General features: G+C 36.8%; 1 protein-coding gene across 1 annotated transcript; it reads right to left on the reverse strand.

Moving 5' to 3' along the window:
- Positions 1–5023: 5023 nt before the first annotated feature.
- Positions 5024–9184, reverse strand: LOC145674009 (uncharacterized). Its single transcript, XM_081743836.1, has 2 exons — positions 8810–9184; positions 5024–5454 (listed from the first exon to the last, which is right to left on the reverse strand). The coding sequence occupies exons 1-2, from the start codon at positions 9162–9164 to the stop codon at positions 5024–5026; spliced, it is 786 nt and encodes a 261-aa protein (XP_081599962.1). The 5' UTR covers positions 9165–9184.
- Between the last annotated feature and the right edge of the window lie 3698 nt (positions 9185–12882).

The following is a 12882-nucleotide window of genomic DNA, read 5'->3' on the forward strand; positions in this document are numbered from 1 at the left end:
TTTCCTGAACAAAATTTTGAATTTTTATAAAGTTCCATCATCTAATGCTTCGCCTCCTGTGTCCCCCTAAGGCGGTGCGTTACCAAAATAGCATTCCAGATTTCAAAAACGCATACTCTTTTGCTACAACGATGCCAAATTTCACATGAATTAACCAAAAAAAAATACTTTCTTCTCTTATGTCCCTACTAAGGATATCTATGGTGATTTTCTTATTTTTGAAAGGGGGCTGTAGCCCCATTATCAGTCACTCTTACATGTAAGGAGCATTGGAGCAGTAATTCTGTAACATTCGTGATTAATCTGACGTTTACTGGCACTCCGAAAATACATTTTGGGATTTTGGTAACACATCACCCAGCACCTTTTTAAGCCCCTTGCCCACTACATTACTAGTGTGAAAACTTCATCTTCTCCCAGTGCTGTAGAAAATTACACGAATTATAGAACAGTCTGTATATATATATAATGAATGTAGAGTAATGATCAATGTTAGTTTCTTTTATGTAAGGGATTTAATTTCCGCTTGGGTTCTATATGGATTTATATCAAAGGAATATCGTTTAACGCCTCTTTATGCCCTGTAAGCTAGAGGAAACGAGCAATTGACTTAAATAAATAATTATTACAGGGAAATAATGTGAGAAGACACATAAGAATCCCGAGAAAACGTCATCAACTATGGATTCACATTGCTGTGTATCGAACCAAAGACCCTATGCTGTAGAGATGACCACAGTACCATTTAGTTACGGGTTCACTATTGTAGCGCGTATGTTTGGAATTCCACACTAATCGGAATCCACGTCTAAGAAATGTTTGCAGCTGGAAGTAGACGTGAACTTAGGAACATAACAACTTGATTAAGTTCCGCGACATCTCTTTTCTGTTATGCATAAAGCAAGAATTCATTCATGTAGAGGATGATGTAAGAGATAATTAAGTGAACATTATTAAATTCACTTCAAAACTGATTTCCGAACACAAATATTTTTTTTTCCTTCTACTCTCTCTCTCTCTCTCTCTCTTTCACTCTATCTGTCTGTCTTTATATGGCCGATGGAACCCGGAGGTTCAATGCAACTTTCTAAAAAGCTATCCGTTGACTTCTGCTTTAGCCTTTTGAATCCAGTTTTTATTCGTATTCCAATTTCTGTGAGATCCATCTTAATATTGTTCTACCATCTGTGCCTAGGTCTTCGTAATGCACGCTTTCCGATTAGATTTACACTCAAAACTCTGAAAACGTTTCTACATTTTCCCCATTCTTGCTACACGACCTACCCATGTGAGCCTTCTAAACTTGAAGCTAACAATGTTTGGTAAACGATTTTCTTTTCCTTCTACACAAAGATAAAAGTTACTTGTATTATTATTGTTTATATAAAATTACAGCATCAAATGTACGTTTACAATGGAATATCTCGAAAAGAGTTGAAGTTAGTTATTTAAAATCTTTCTAACAACCCAGCCCCCGCCAAGTGAACTTTGTGGTGGACAAACACCGTGTGCGTGGGTTTTCTCGGGGTTCTCCCGTTTCCTCCCACTTTCTTCATTCCACCATTTCATTCATTACTCATCATCACCGTCTCCTTTAGCCTAACCGGCATAACCGTGGGACGTAAAACTCAAAGATTTCATTTTTTTCTTTCTAACAAACTAATATATAGATAGATTGCTAGCTGGTGACAGTTTGATAATAGTGGATACTGGCTCCATTCATGCTGTGAACAGATAAGATTTGTTTAGACCAACATTGTGAGACATTAAAAATAATTCATAGCAAACATTTCACTCTGGCAGTCAACACTTGAAGGTTAGTTCATCTTGAATGACCTTTGTGATTCTTGCGTTCCAAAGTGCAAAATCAAAGTCACAACGCATAACATATCACAGTATATATTACATTGCCTTATGAATTTGAAACCGATGTATTGTCCATACGTGATTTAAACAGTAAACAAGTGTAACACAACTGATGACAGGTTTCTCCCACTATCTGAGATTGACTTCAATCGACCAATAAAGATACCTCATGTAGACGGTGCCTCGGACTCTAAGTTCGATTCCAGTACCTCATCAAGTGAATTTTGTATTGGACAAGCATCATGTGGGCGCATTTTTCTCGGAGTTCACTCTTTTTCTTCCACTTTTGACATTCCACTATTAACATTTATCTAATCATCACCCTTTCCCTCAGACTCGGTGCGTAACTGTGGGTTGTCAAGTAAAGAAAAAAAAAATACAAAACGACACAAACCGGATCTCATAAACTTTGATTACAGATAAAAATGTCCATTCTCTTCAGAGGAGCTAGAACTCCCAATCTGTTTTCTTCACGATCTAAGAGCCGGTTCAGACGTGCAGAAAAGTCTGTTGCGGGCCCGCAACAGACTCGCAGCAGACTCGTGCGGGCGTCAAAGATCAACCAGTTCAGACGTGCAGAAAAATCTGCTGCGGGCCCGCAGCAGACTCGTGCGGGCGTCTCAGCCCAATCACTTCACATAGACATAGAAAACAGCTCATTTTATTTTCAGCTGCAGTTGAATGAAGATGGAAATTGAAAGAAGAAAACGTGTTGTTTTTGTATACTTAGCCAGTAAACTCCTAAGGAAGAAACAGAGACGATATTGGGTTCATCCGTACGTAAGCTCAAGACTGCTTAAAGGTGCATTTTCTTCCATGTTTATTGATTTGCGCAATGACGAAGAAAAGTTCTTTAATTATTTTCGCATGAGCATCACTTCATTTGATGAACTCTTATCGAAAATAAGTGATAAAATTAAAGCAGAAGATACTTTCATGAGACTTGCGATACCACCAATTGAAATGTTGGCTGTTACATTAAGGTAAGTTAATTATGTTAACTAATTATCGTTTGTAAAAGCACAGAAAGTTCAACATTCGAAGACCTATTCATAGACATTTTCCGATGTTATTAGCGGCCACTGGCGTAATTTAACAATTGCGTGACTAATTTCGATTTTTTGACATAGTTGGTGGCTTTAAATTAAAAATGAGACATTTATTTGAGACTTCCCGAACATCCCGCTCAAGAGGGGGCGTTTCAATAATAGTAAAATTTCCCTTTATTTATTCATAAATTACCGAATATGAGGATTCGCTTCAGTTAGAGATGCAAAATTCGGCATGTAAACTCATAATAAAAATAATGGAGCACAGGTTTCAGTGACTTTGAAAATTTTCTCTTGAAGGGGAGATGGGGGATTTTTATAGTAGCGGGGTCCAGTGGCTCAGTGATAGTGTTCACCTCTGGTTCGATCCGAGCTTGCGTGAAGTGGGCTTTGTGGTGCGAGAAGCACCGTGTGCGTGAGTTTTCTCGGGGTTCTCCCGTTTCCTCCCACTTTATTCATTCCACCATTTCATTCATTTATCATCATCATTATTACTTCCTTTAGCCTACCCGGTATAATCGTGCGACGTAAAACTCAAGGATTTAATTTCATTCCTATAGTAGTGACATTTCCCGTTATATATTGAGAAAGTATAGGACTCGCTTAGATTGGAGATGTGAAATTCTTAATATAAACTCTTAAATAAAAATTATGGATTTAGTGTTTCGGAATAATCCATTTCTAAGGTGAGAAAAAGGAAACATTTTTATAATTGTGACATTTTGCTTTATTTATTCACACAGTACCGAGTGTGGGAGTCTCTAAGTTAAAAATGTGAAATTCGAAATATTATGTTATATAAAAACAATGGAACATGATTCAAGACTTTCGTAAATTCCGCTGCTAAGAGAGGAAGGGCGGCCATTTATGGAATATCAAAATTTCTGCTTTTTATTTACAGTCTAAGTGGGTAGAGGAATTCAAAATTTATGCCAAAAATAATGGGGTTTTAATTTCACTTTCATTGAAATGCGATCCTCAGGGGAAAGAAGGTTCAAATATTTTCGATAAACCTATTATCCGTGAGTGTTGGACTGGTAATCCAGCTAGTTTCGTATAAAAACATTTATGGAAACGATTTTAAAAAAAACGAATTAAAGTATATATATATATATATATATATATATATATATATATATATATATATATATATATATATATATATATATATATATATATATATATATATATATATATATATATACAGTCATTAAGTGATAGCCAACATTCAAGAAATATGATTGAGAATTAGATAACGGACGCAGTAGGTCAAGGAATTTCGTATGATGATAATTATCTTTGCAAAAATTAATATAAAAAAGCTTTTAATTATCCTGAATAACAAAAACTAAAAACAATAGAGTTGTTCAAATCTATGAATGACCTGAATCTGAATCAGTAAACATAAACATGACTTTCTTCTTTTTCTTCTGAGATATTTATCAATTAAATTTTTAAGAACTTCTTCCATAAGGTATAGTGATACAAAATTAAGTAATAAACCCCTCGCAATAGTTTGATATTCTTTTGTCTTATTTACAATATGAAGGTCTAAGCTCAATAGTCACTAAATGCCAAATACAAAAATGATATACATACTAACTATAAAAATAACTGAAACCGAAGATAAGAGAGAAGATAGCCACCCAGCTAAAAGTCTTGCCAAATTTATAATGAATAAGCAAACATAAAGTATGTGAGTTGTTTATCTTCCCGATTCTAGAGTACACCTAAAAGCTAACAAGAATACACATCTATGGAATCACTACTTTCATCCTGAGAACGCGTTGTTGCACAGCTTGCAGGAGAAATGGGATAGGCATCTGCAGAAATGGTTTGCGGCATAGTTTGTCGGTGCACAATTCCATGAAAAGATTGTTGTGGTTGTCCATCGGAAATAATGGTTTGTGGCATAGTTTGTCGATGCACAATTCCATGAAAAGATTGTTGTGAATGCCCACCTTCAAAGGAGGTTTCAGGACGGGAAGGATACAATCGATTATGTGGCGGGCCACAGGAACTTGGAGGGGCTGTGTAGGAAGGATAGGGGTAATGGTACTGAGATGGAATACTCGGTATATTTCTTGATCTTATTCCTGTAATAAGTTTTAATACCTCGCTCGAAACTCCAATTTCTGGTCTAAAGTAAGTGACTTTACGGCAGGTAATAACGAATCAAAAAAGGCTTTATCATCATCAGGTTCAGTCACAGATGAAGGAGCGGGAGAATTCAGGTAATTAATTAGGCATGATTCCAGATTCTTTTTTCGTTTTGTTTGAGGTTCCTTTGTGACTTTGCTTGAGTGTGTTGCTGGTTCAATATTGACATCTGAAGGAGATTCAGCAGTTGAAAGAGCCTCTTCATCATCGAGAGTTGATTGCGCTAATTCAGTTCCTTCTGACTGTAGTAAGAAATTAAGATGGCGTGCATAAATGTATTGTTTCCCAAAGGCTGCACCTTGGCCAGATTTAGTCCTCTTGCGAACATACTTGAGAAATTGGTCTCGAATATTTCTCCATTTGTTGACGTATTTCTGACCTATAAAAAATTACCCATTGTATAGATACTACTTAATAATACATCTTTATTATGTATTTGCAGTCCAGGGAATAAACCAAATAGGAACTTTACCTGGAAAAAATCATGGTAGTTCTGGAAATAGGCTTACTTTATAATTTTGGGTCGCTGAACCGGAATTTTTAACTTCCCATCAAAAATTCCCGCCTCCTACAACCTCCCCAAAATTTGAAATAATATCCTCAAAATAGTATTTTCTTTAAAAAATTTAGTGTTTTTGTTATTTCGAAAAAAACACCTAGAAATTCGAAAAAGACACAATTTGGAACAAAAAACTATTCTATGACATTTTAAAGTATGACAAACTCATAGGGCACTAGCACGCCTATAAATTTGCACCTCAGGGGTCGTGGTGGCTCAGTGATAGAGCGTTCACCTCTGGTGCATGGGTTCCCGGGTTCAAACTCTGCTCCCGCCAAGTGATCTTTGTGGTGGACAAACGCCGTGTGCGTGGGTTTCCTTGGGGTTTTCCCGTTTCCTGCCACTTTCTTCATTCCACCATTTCATTCATTTCTCATAATCACCGTCTCCATTAGCCTAACCGGCATAACAGTGGGACGTAAAACTAAAAATTTTCATTTCATTTTAAATTTGCACCTCGACGCCGCTGAGCTACATTTCGAGAAATTTTATTCAAAATTTGGTTGGGTTTCGCTGGGAAAGTTTGGTGGAAAGTTAAATATTCTGATTTAACAACTCAAAAAGCATCAAGTAAAACTACTTTCAGAGCGAACGTAACTGACCCGAGTGGTTTAGCGGAGTTGATATTGAGTTTAACGTCCCGTTCAGCAGCGAGGCTATATGAGACGTGGACCAACTGATTAACGTGGACTCCGAACCACTTGAGCTCCCGCCAGAATCGAACCCACGCTAACCGCTTAGCCACGAAGGAGCTCAATGATTTAGCGGAGTGGATAACTTAAGGTATATGTAGCTCCTCGGCTCCAAAGTGAAAATTTAGAGGCGCGCTAACATGCTCCCCATTCGTCGTACGTCAAAATGTCATAGAATATTTTTTGTTACAAATGTTGTCTACTTTCCGAATTTCTGGAGTTTTTTTCGAAAAGAACAAGAGAAGTATTTTTTAAAAATAAAAAAATACTATTCTTGGGGAGCTTTTTTCAAAACTTGGGGAGGTTGCGGAGAGAACTTTTGATGGAAAATTAAAAATTCAAATTCAGCGACCCAAAAAACATAAAATAAGTCTAAACATAAAATAATTCCAGAACTACCATGAATCTTTCCAGCTAAAATCCCCTATTGCCTGGACTGTTATGTGACTGTACACGGACGAAAGTTCGCGGACAAAATTTCGCCAATCTAGTTATCAGTTCCAAGTAAATGCGCTCAAACGTATTTTTCGCAGAAGCATATTTCGGCATTTAAAAAGAATAATCGATTTATTGTTGATTTAATTTACAAAGCATAAAACGTTATTCAGTTTCAGTTTTAGTAATTAAATTAAAATCTGAAAATTTTCTTAAAATGTTGACTTCATTGTAAGAGTAAATACTATCTATATCATACATATACAAACTTCCTAAATGTTGTATTATGATCATATATGTTAGCCAACAATAATAATGTTATTAATCTCTGTTATTTATAGGTAATAATTTTTGTCAAATAAAGACTTTAAACTGATAAGTTTATTTTATTTATTTATTTATTTATTACTCTCTATTATCCCGACATTGCAAAAGTCGTGTTAGTTGGCTACTTTTTAATTTGATCATCGGCGATGTTTGTCCGCGATCTTTTGAACCAAGATTCAATTATGTTAATATTAGATAATTTGGTGTGAAACATATATTAATTCATCCTTTCAGATATCTGGGAAGTGGATGCAATCTGGTAGACTTACACTATTCCTACAGACTGGGGCGTTCTACAGTATCCATAATTGTAAGAAAGATTTGCAGCGCTATTTGGGACACTTTAAGAAAAGAATGCATTCCCCAATTTACAGAAGAAACTTGGCTTGAGATTGCGTCGCGTTTCGAAGTCCAGGCCAATTTTCCTAATTGCATTGGCGCAATAGACGGAAAACATATTAGAATTGTAAAACCTGAGATGAGTGGATCTCTTTACTTCAACTATAAACATTATTATTCTGTGGTCTTGTTAGCTGTGGTTGACGCAAATTATCAATTTTTATATGTTGATATAGGGTCCTACGGAAAAAAAATCTGACAGTTCAATATTTCAAAATTCAAAATTCAACAAAGAACTAGTAAAGAACACACTCAATATTCCAAAAGGCAAACCACTGCCTGGAACTGATGGGCCTACTCTACCCTACGTATTTGTGGGTGACGAAGCATTTGCACTGTCACAAAATGTTCTTCGCCCCTACGCTGGAAAATTTTTGAATCAGAAAAAGAGGGTGTTTAATTATAGATTAAGTCGCGCTCGTAGGTACGTTGAATGTACATTTGGCATTCTTTCAAATAAATGGAGGATTTTTCACAGACCAATCAATGTAAAAGTGGATTTTGCTATACTTATCACAAAGGCGTGTTGTTTACTTCATAATTATGTCCGTAGTAGAGATGGATACAAACTTGAAGATACTTTAACGATAGAAGGTTTTGAGGAAATCCCCAATACGTGTAGCACACCACAAGGAGGCAATGCAGCAAACGAAAGCAGAAACAGGTGGGCTGATTATTTTGTAAGCGAAATAGGTAGAGTTCCACGGCAAGATAACTTTGCTTAAGTTGTTCTTTATGTAAGAAAACATTCAGTTGTTATCTCTAGAATAGCAACAACGTGCACAATATTATCAATTGTACGAGAAACAAAAATATTTCTGTTACATTTCGAGCATGCTTTTTATTTTTTAACCATATGAGTACCCTGATGTTCAACAATTTTCGTGTTAACTCTTTTTTTTTCTTTTTAAATTTAGTCAATTAACAAATAAAGACAACAATTGTCAGCCGAAAAACTGTTTTTTTCTTTCTTTCTTTCTTTTCTGTACTGCTATTATGTTGATGGTTGTTTTGGAATTCAGCGTCCCTTTTGAGCGCAGAAGCTATATAATACGTGACCTCGACCTAAAGTATAATGTAATGTACGATATACTGTAAACAGTCGGTTCACTCCGGAGTGAGTGACAAGAAATCTCGTCAAAGAAACTGCATTAACAATAAAGGCTTGTTCTCCAAGCGTATTTGTTGTCTATTGTTATCACAAAAAAAAAAAAGTATTCATAGCCTCGCTGCTGAAAAGGGACGCTAAACGAAAATCAAATGTAAATACTACGTGAATATTAGATTTTCTACATTGAAAAGTAATAATAATAGCTACATACCAATGCTGTTTTTTTCTTCTTCTGTTTTTTCATTGAATTTCTCACATAAGGTTTCACACACCTTATTCCATGCATCCCGTTTTTTATTTCTATCTCTATACATTTCGCACTTTAAATTCCATATCTCGGGATATTTTTGTATTTCGTTAATGAACAGTTCTATGTCCAGTTCTTCGCTTTCCATTTCTGCGGGCGCGGGAAAGTCTGCACGTGTGGCTTGACTCATTGCCAGCAATGGTTTTCCGGCCCGCAACACCTGTGCGGACACGCTGCGAGCCAGCAGTCCCCGCAACTCAATTTTCGCCCGCTGCGGGCCCGCAGCAGAGTCGTGCGGGAAAGTCTGCACGTGTGGCATGAATGATAAGAACCAATGTATTTCCGGCTCGCGCGGGTCCGCAACAGAAAACTCTGTTGCGGGCCCGTAACAGACTTTTCTGCACGTCTGAACCGAGACTTATTTCACGATCATCAGTCTAATATATCAGACCGCTCGGCTACACCACGTTGGCTTCGCTACTAGCCACTAGCCTACAATAGTTACTATTAATATAATCATGGTACATAACAGAACCTTTATTTAAACAATTTACACTGAGAAAAGAAAATCGTATGTGGCGCACTTAAAAAGATAGGCTACATGCGTAATTCCTGTAGTTTTTGGACTTAACGTACGGCAAACGTATAACTGAAAACGCATGTTTTATTATACTTTCCGTATAAGTGTTCCATCTATGCGTACTTTCCATATGAAACAATATAGGTGGTCAGGATCTCACATATAAATGGACATATAACATATAGCTGACGAAGGTAACATACATATAGTATGTAATATAAGGAGTACTGTTAGATATCAGACATCGTGGAACGGCATGATGTAACATCTAAGGGCAGTGCTTATAAATCATACGGATAACGTATGCTACGTACTGATTTCTGTACAAGAGGATAACGTATAGCCTATTTTACAATATACCGCTGTCCGGAGAACGGATTTTTCTCAGTGTAGTTTACATCTCTTTGTAGAAAACGAACATTAAAATGAAAAAACTATTCCAGTTTTCATTACACAGTAAATTTCATTTTGCTATTCTTTTGCATTTTTGATTGGAACAAACGTAATATAGAACGATATTGAACCTTTATTTTCCTTTGTATATATGCATATGTTCTAATTTCAAACAAAAACAAATAGGAATACGTTTAAACTCTTTGTGTGAGTAGTAAGCATTTGTTTGCCTACCAAATGGAATTTGGATTGTTAATATCATACGAAAGGGAAATGGGTTCCATATATTCACACATCACCAGACTGTGTCAATTATATTTCAGAATCAAATTATCAATTCTATTTCCTTCTCCTTTCATAGGTCTGAAGCAATTATTTTCATTATATGTCAGAGCTCACCCGTGGCTAAGCGGTTAGCATACACGCCTTCGGCGTGGGAGACCCGGGTTCGATTCCCGGCGGGAGCTCGTGTGGTTCAAATTCCACGTTAATCAGAAGGCCCACGTCTCATATAGCCTCGTTGCTGTAAGGGACGCTAAACTAAAATCAACTCAACAATTCATTATATGGCACTGTTTATTCATGTTTTAATATGTTTAATCAAGTATCCCTCAAATTATTTTCAATGGGATTAATACGATGTTTAGACGTATATATGTAAGGACTTTGGTTTCAGAGTATAAGAACCAAATTTTTCGGAAAACAAAATGTTAAATTCATTGATTAGTATTTTCGTTTCTTTATCAACATAGACCTATAACTTAAAGTGGTATCTGAATCAGTATAGTGTGTTCGGTGCACCCGTACTGGAAGTCGAATCTGGTACCTCTTGCGTCCAAAACCTAGTGTTGTGGCTAATATACCAAGGGAGGTCGGTTTTATAAAATGGACAATATAGATTGCAAGATAGCAGGTACCAAATAATGACTTTGTGTAGTATATACACTCATGTGCATATGTGTACATTTTAAAGTTATAGTAAAAGGAATTGCAATAAATTATTATAATATATATACAAGGTATAACTTAATTAAGTAACAAACGTTATTCCTGACACCGACGTAAGGAAAAAGTCCTATGAACATATAGCATATTGGGCATATTGGTAGAGCTAACGAGGCCGAAAGCATGGGAGCAGTAAGTTTGATGTGATAGATACATTTCAGTGATAGTTTTCTTTTTTCATTAAATGGAATTAAATGGGTCAACTTTTACTCAACATATATTCTGCACCATGTTGGAGAACTTGTGGAAAAAAATCTTAATGCCATTTCATTATGAGTGAGAAATGATAATTAAGGAAATTCTTTTTTCTCTATTTTCCTAACTTTTCGATTTGTATTCATTCCAAACCTGAATATATCTTGTTTATGCGTCATGATGTAAAAGATTTATTACAATGTATCATGAATATTAATTAAATACTTAAACGAAAAAAGTTGCCTAGAATGGTTTCGAGTTCAAAACGTGATTCACAAAAAAAAAAAAACAAAAAAAAAAAAAAACATACAAACATGCTTACTTGGATACATGTATATGTGTTAGTGAATAAGGAAAATGAATAAGAGAAAAAACGAAGATGTTATTTCAAGCAAATGAAGTAGGGATTTCTTAAATGTAAATGAAAATGAATTTTGTTATATGAAATAAAAGCAAGTAATACAAGTTACTTTTAGTGCCAAACACACCAAATTTACTTCGTAGAAGTTTCCGAGACCGAACTCGAAATTTGATGTCCAATAACTGAGGAACGAAAGGTCCACTCTTGACCAAATATAAGACGTTGGTAGACTTTAACAGCTAAATATGCTACGGAATATAGGTAATCAAAAACGTTTTTACCGTTCTAAAACAGTGATGAACTAAAAACAATATAGTAAGTGGTACGTAACTTTAGCCTTCGAAGTAATCTCCTTCAGCATACAACATCTTTTGATAATGTTCCTGCAGTTCCACAACACTCTGGTGAGAAAACACGGAGATTTTGGATGCAAATTAGTACGTGGATACATTCTGCATGTCTTCCATATGTGCAAACAACTTCCCACGGAGGAAGTTGTCGAGGGAATAACTCAGGCCGTAATCTAAGTTAGGTTAGGATTTAGATTTCTGGGCTCTCAGCATCTAAGGCAATTAGCCCTTCACGTTTCAGGGATGACGTCCCTCGGCGAGCACATAATCCGGGAAAAAGGAATGAAGAAAGGATTGGGGAAGGAAGGAAGCGGTCTGGGACCTATAAGTTAGGTACCACCCCGGCATTTGCCTGGTGTGAATGAGGAAAACCCAGGAAAACTTCATTAAGAGTGGCTGGCCTAAAAAGCGTTTTACACTTTTTCGACCGAGTGCCCCCACCGGCAATCGAACCTGGGACCGCTCGCGCCGAAGGCGAGGGCATTAGCGACTACGCTAAGCGGGACCACAGGCGGTAATATGTTGGCACAAGGTTCGATGATATGGTACATGGTACGGCTCCATCCGCAGCAATGCACAGTGCACTCTTTGCGATGGCTGAGACTAGAGGTCAGGTAGAAGGAGCTTGTAATGCATTATTCCTCGACAGTTTCACTATAAGAGAGTATAACCTTTCGCGGGTGCAGAGGTGGTCTTGAGCTATGAGGAACAGAGTCGCGTGGCAAAAATCAATGTCTAGTAAGCTTGGGAGTGTCGTAGAGGGCTCACTTCTATTCACAGTGAACAAGTGATCAAAGATGGGTGTGTTCAGGTGCCGAATGAGCAAAGACAAGCATATTGTTTTTCGTTGTTCCTTGTTAGCCTGTGACTTATCCACTTGCTTAACTTGTATGTCCCCTATTCCGTGCAAGTCCAGTCTGACTGTTTCAACGGAAACATGAAACGGTTCTGCATGTTCCTCACACGTTAGACCACTCTCCTCCTTGATGGCTGCTTTCAGGACCTCGTCATCCAACATATGTAATCGTCTACTGCAAGGTTCATCAAAAGAACTCACATCTTCGGAATGGAATTTATGGAACAAATGCTTAGTAGTGCATTCGTTCTCGGTATTCTTCTCAAATGCCTGTCACATTCAGCGACTTGATGCAGT

This window comes from Thermobia domestica, chromosome 17 (assembly GCF_964235325.1).
Source record: "Thermobia domestica chromosome 17, izTheDome1.hap1.1, whole genome shotgun sequence".
Taxonomy (NCBI): Eukaryota; Metazoa; Arthropoda; class Insecta; order Zygentoma; family Lepismatidae; genus Thermobia; species Thermobia domestica.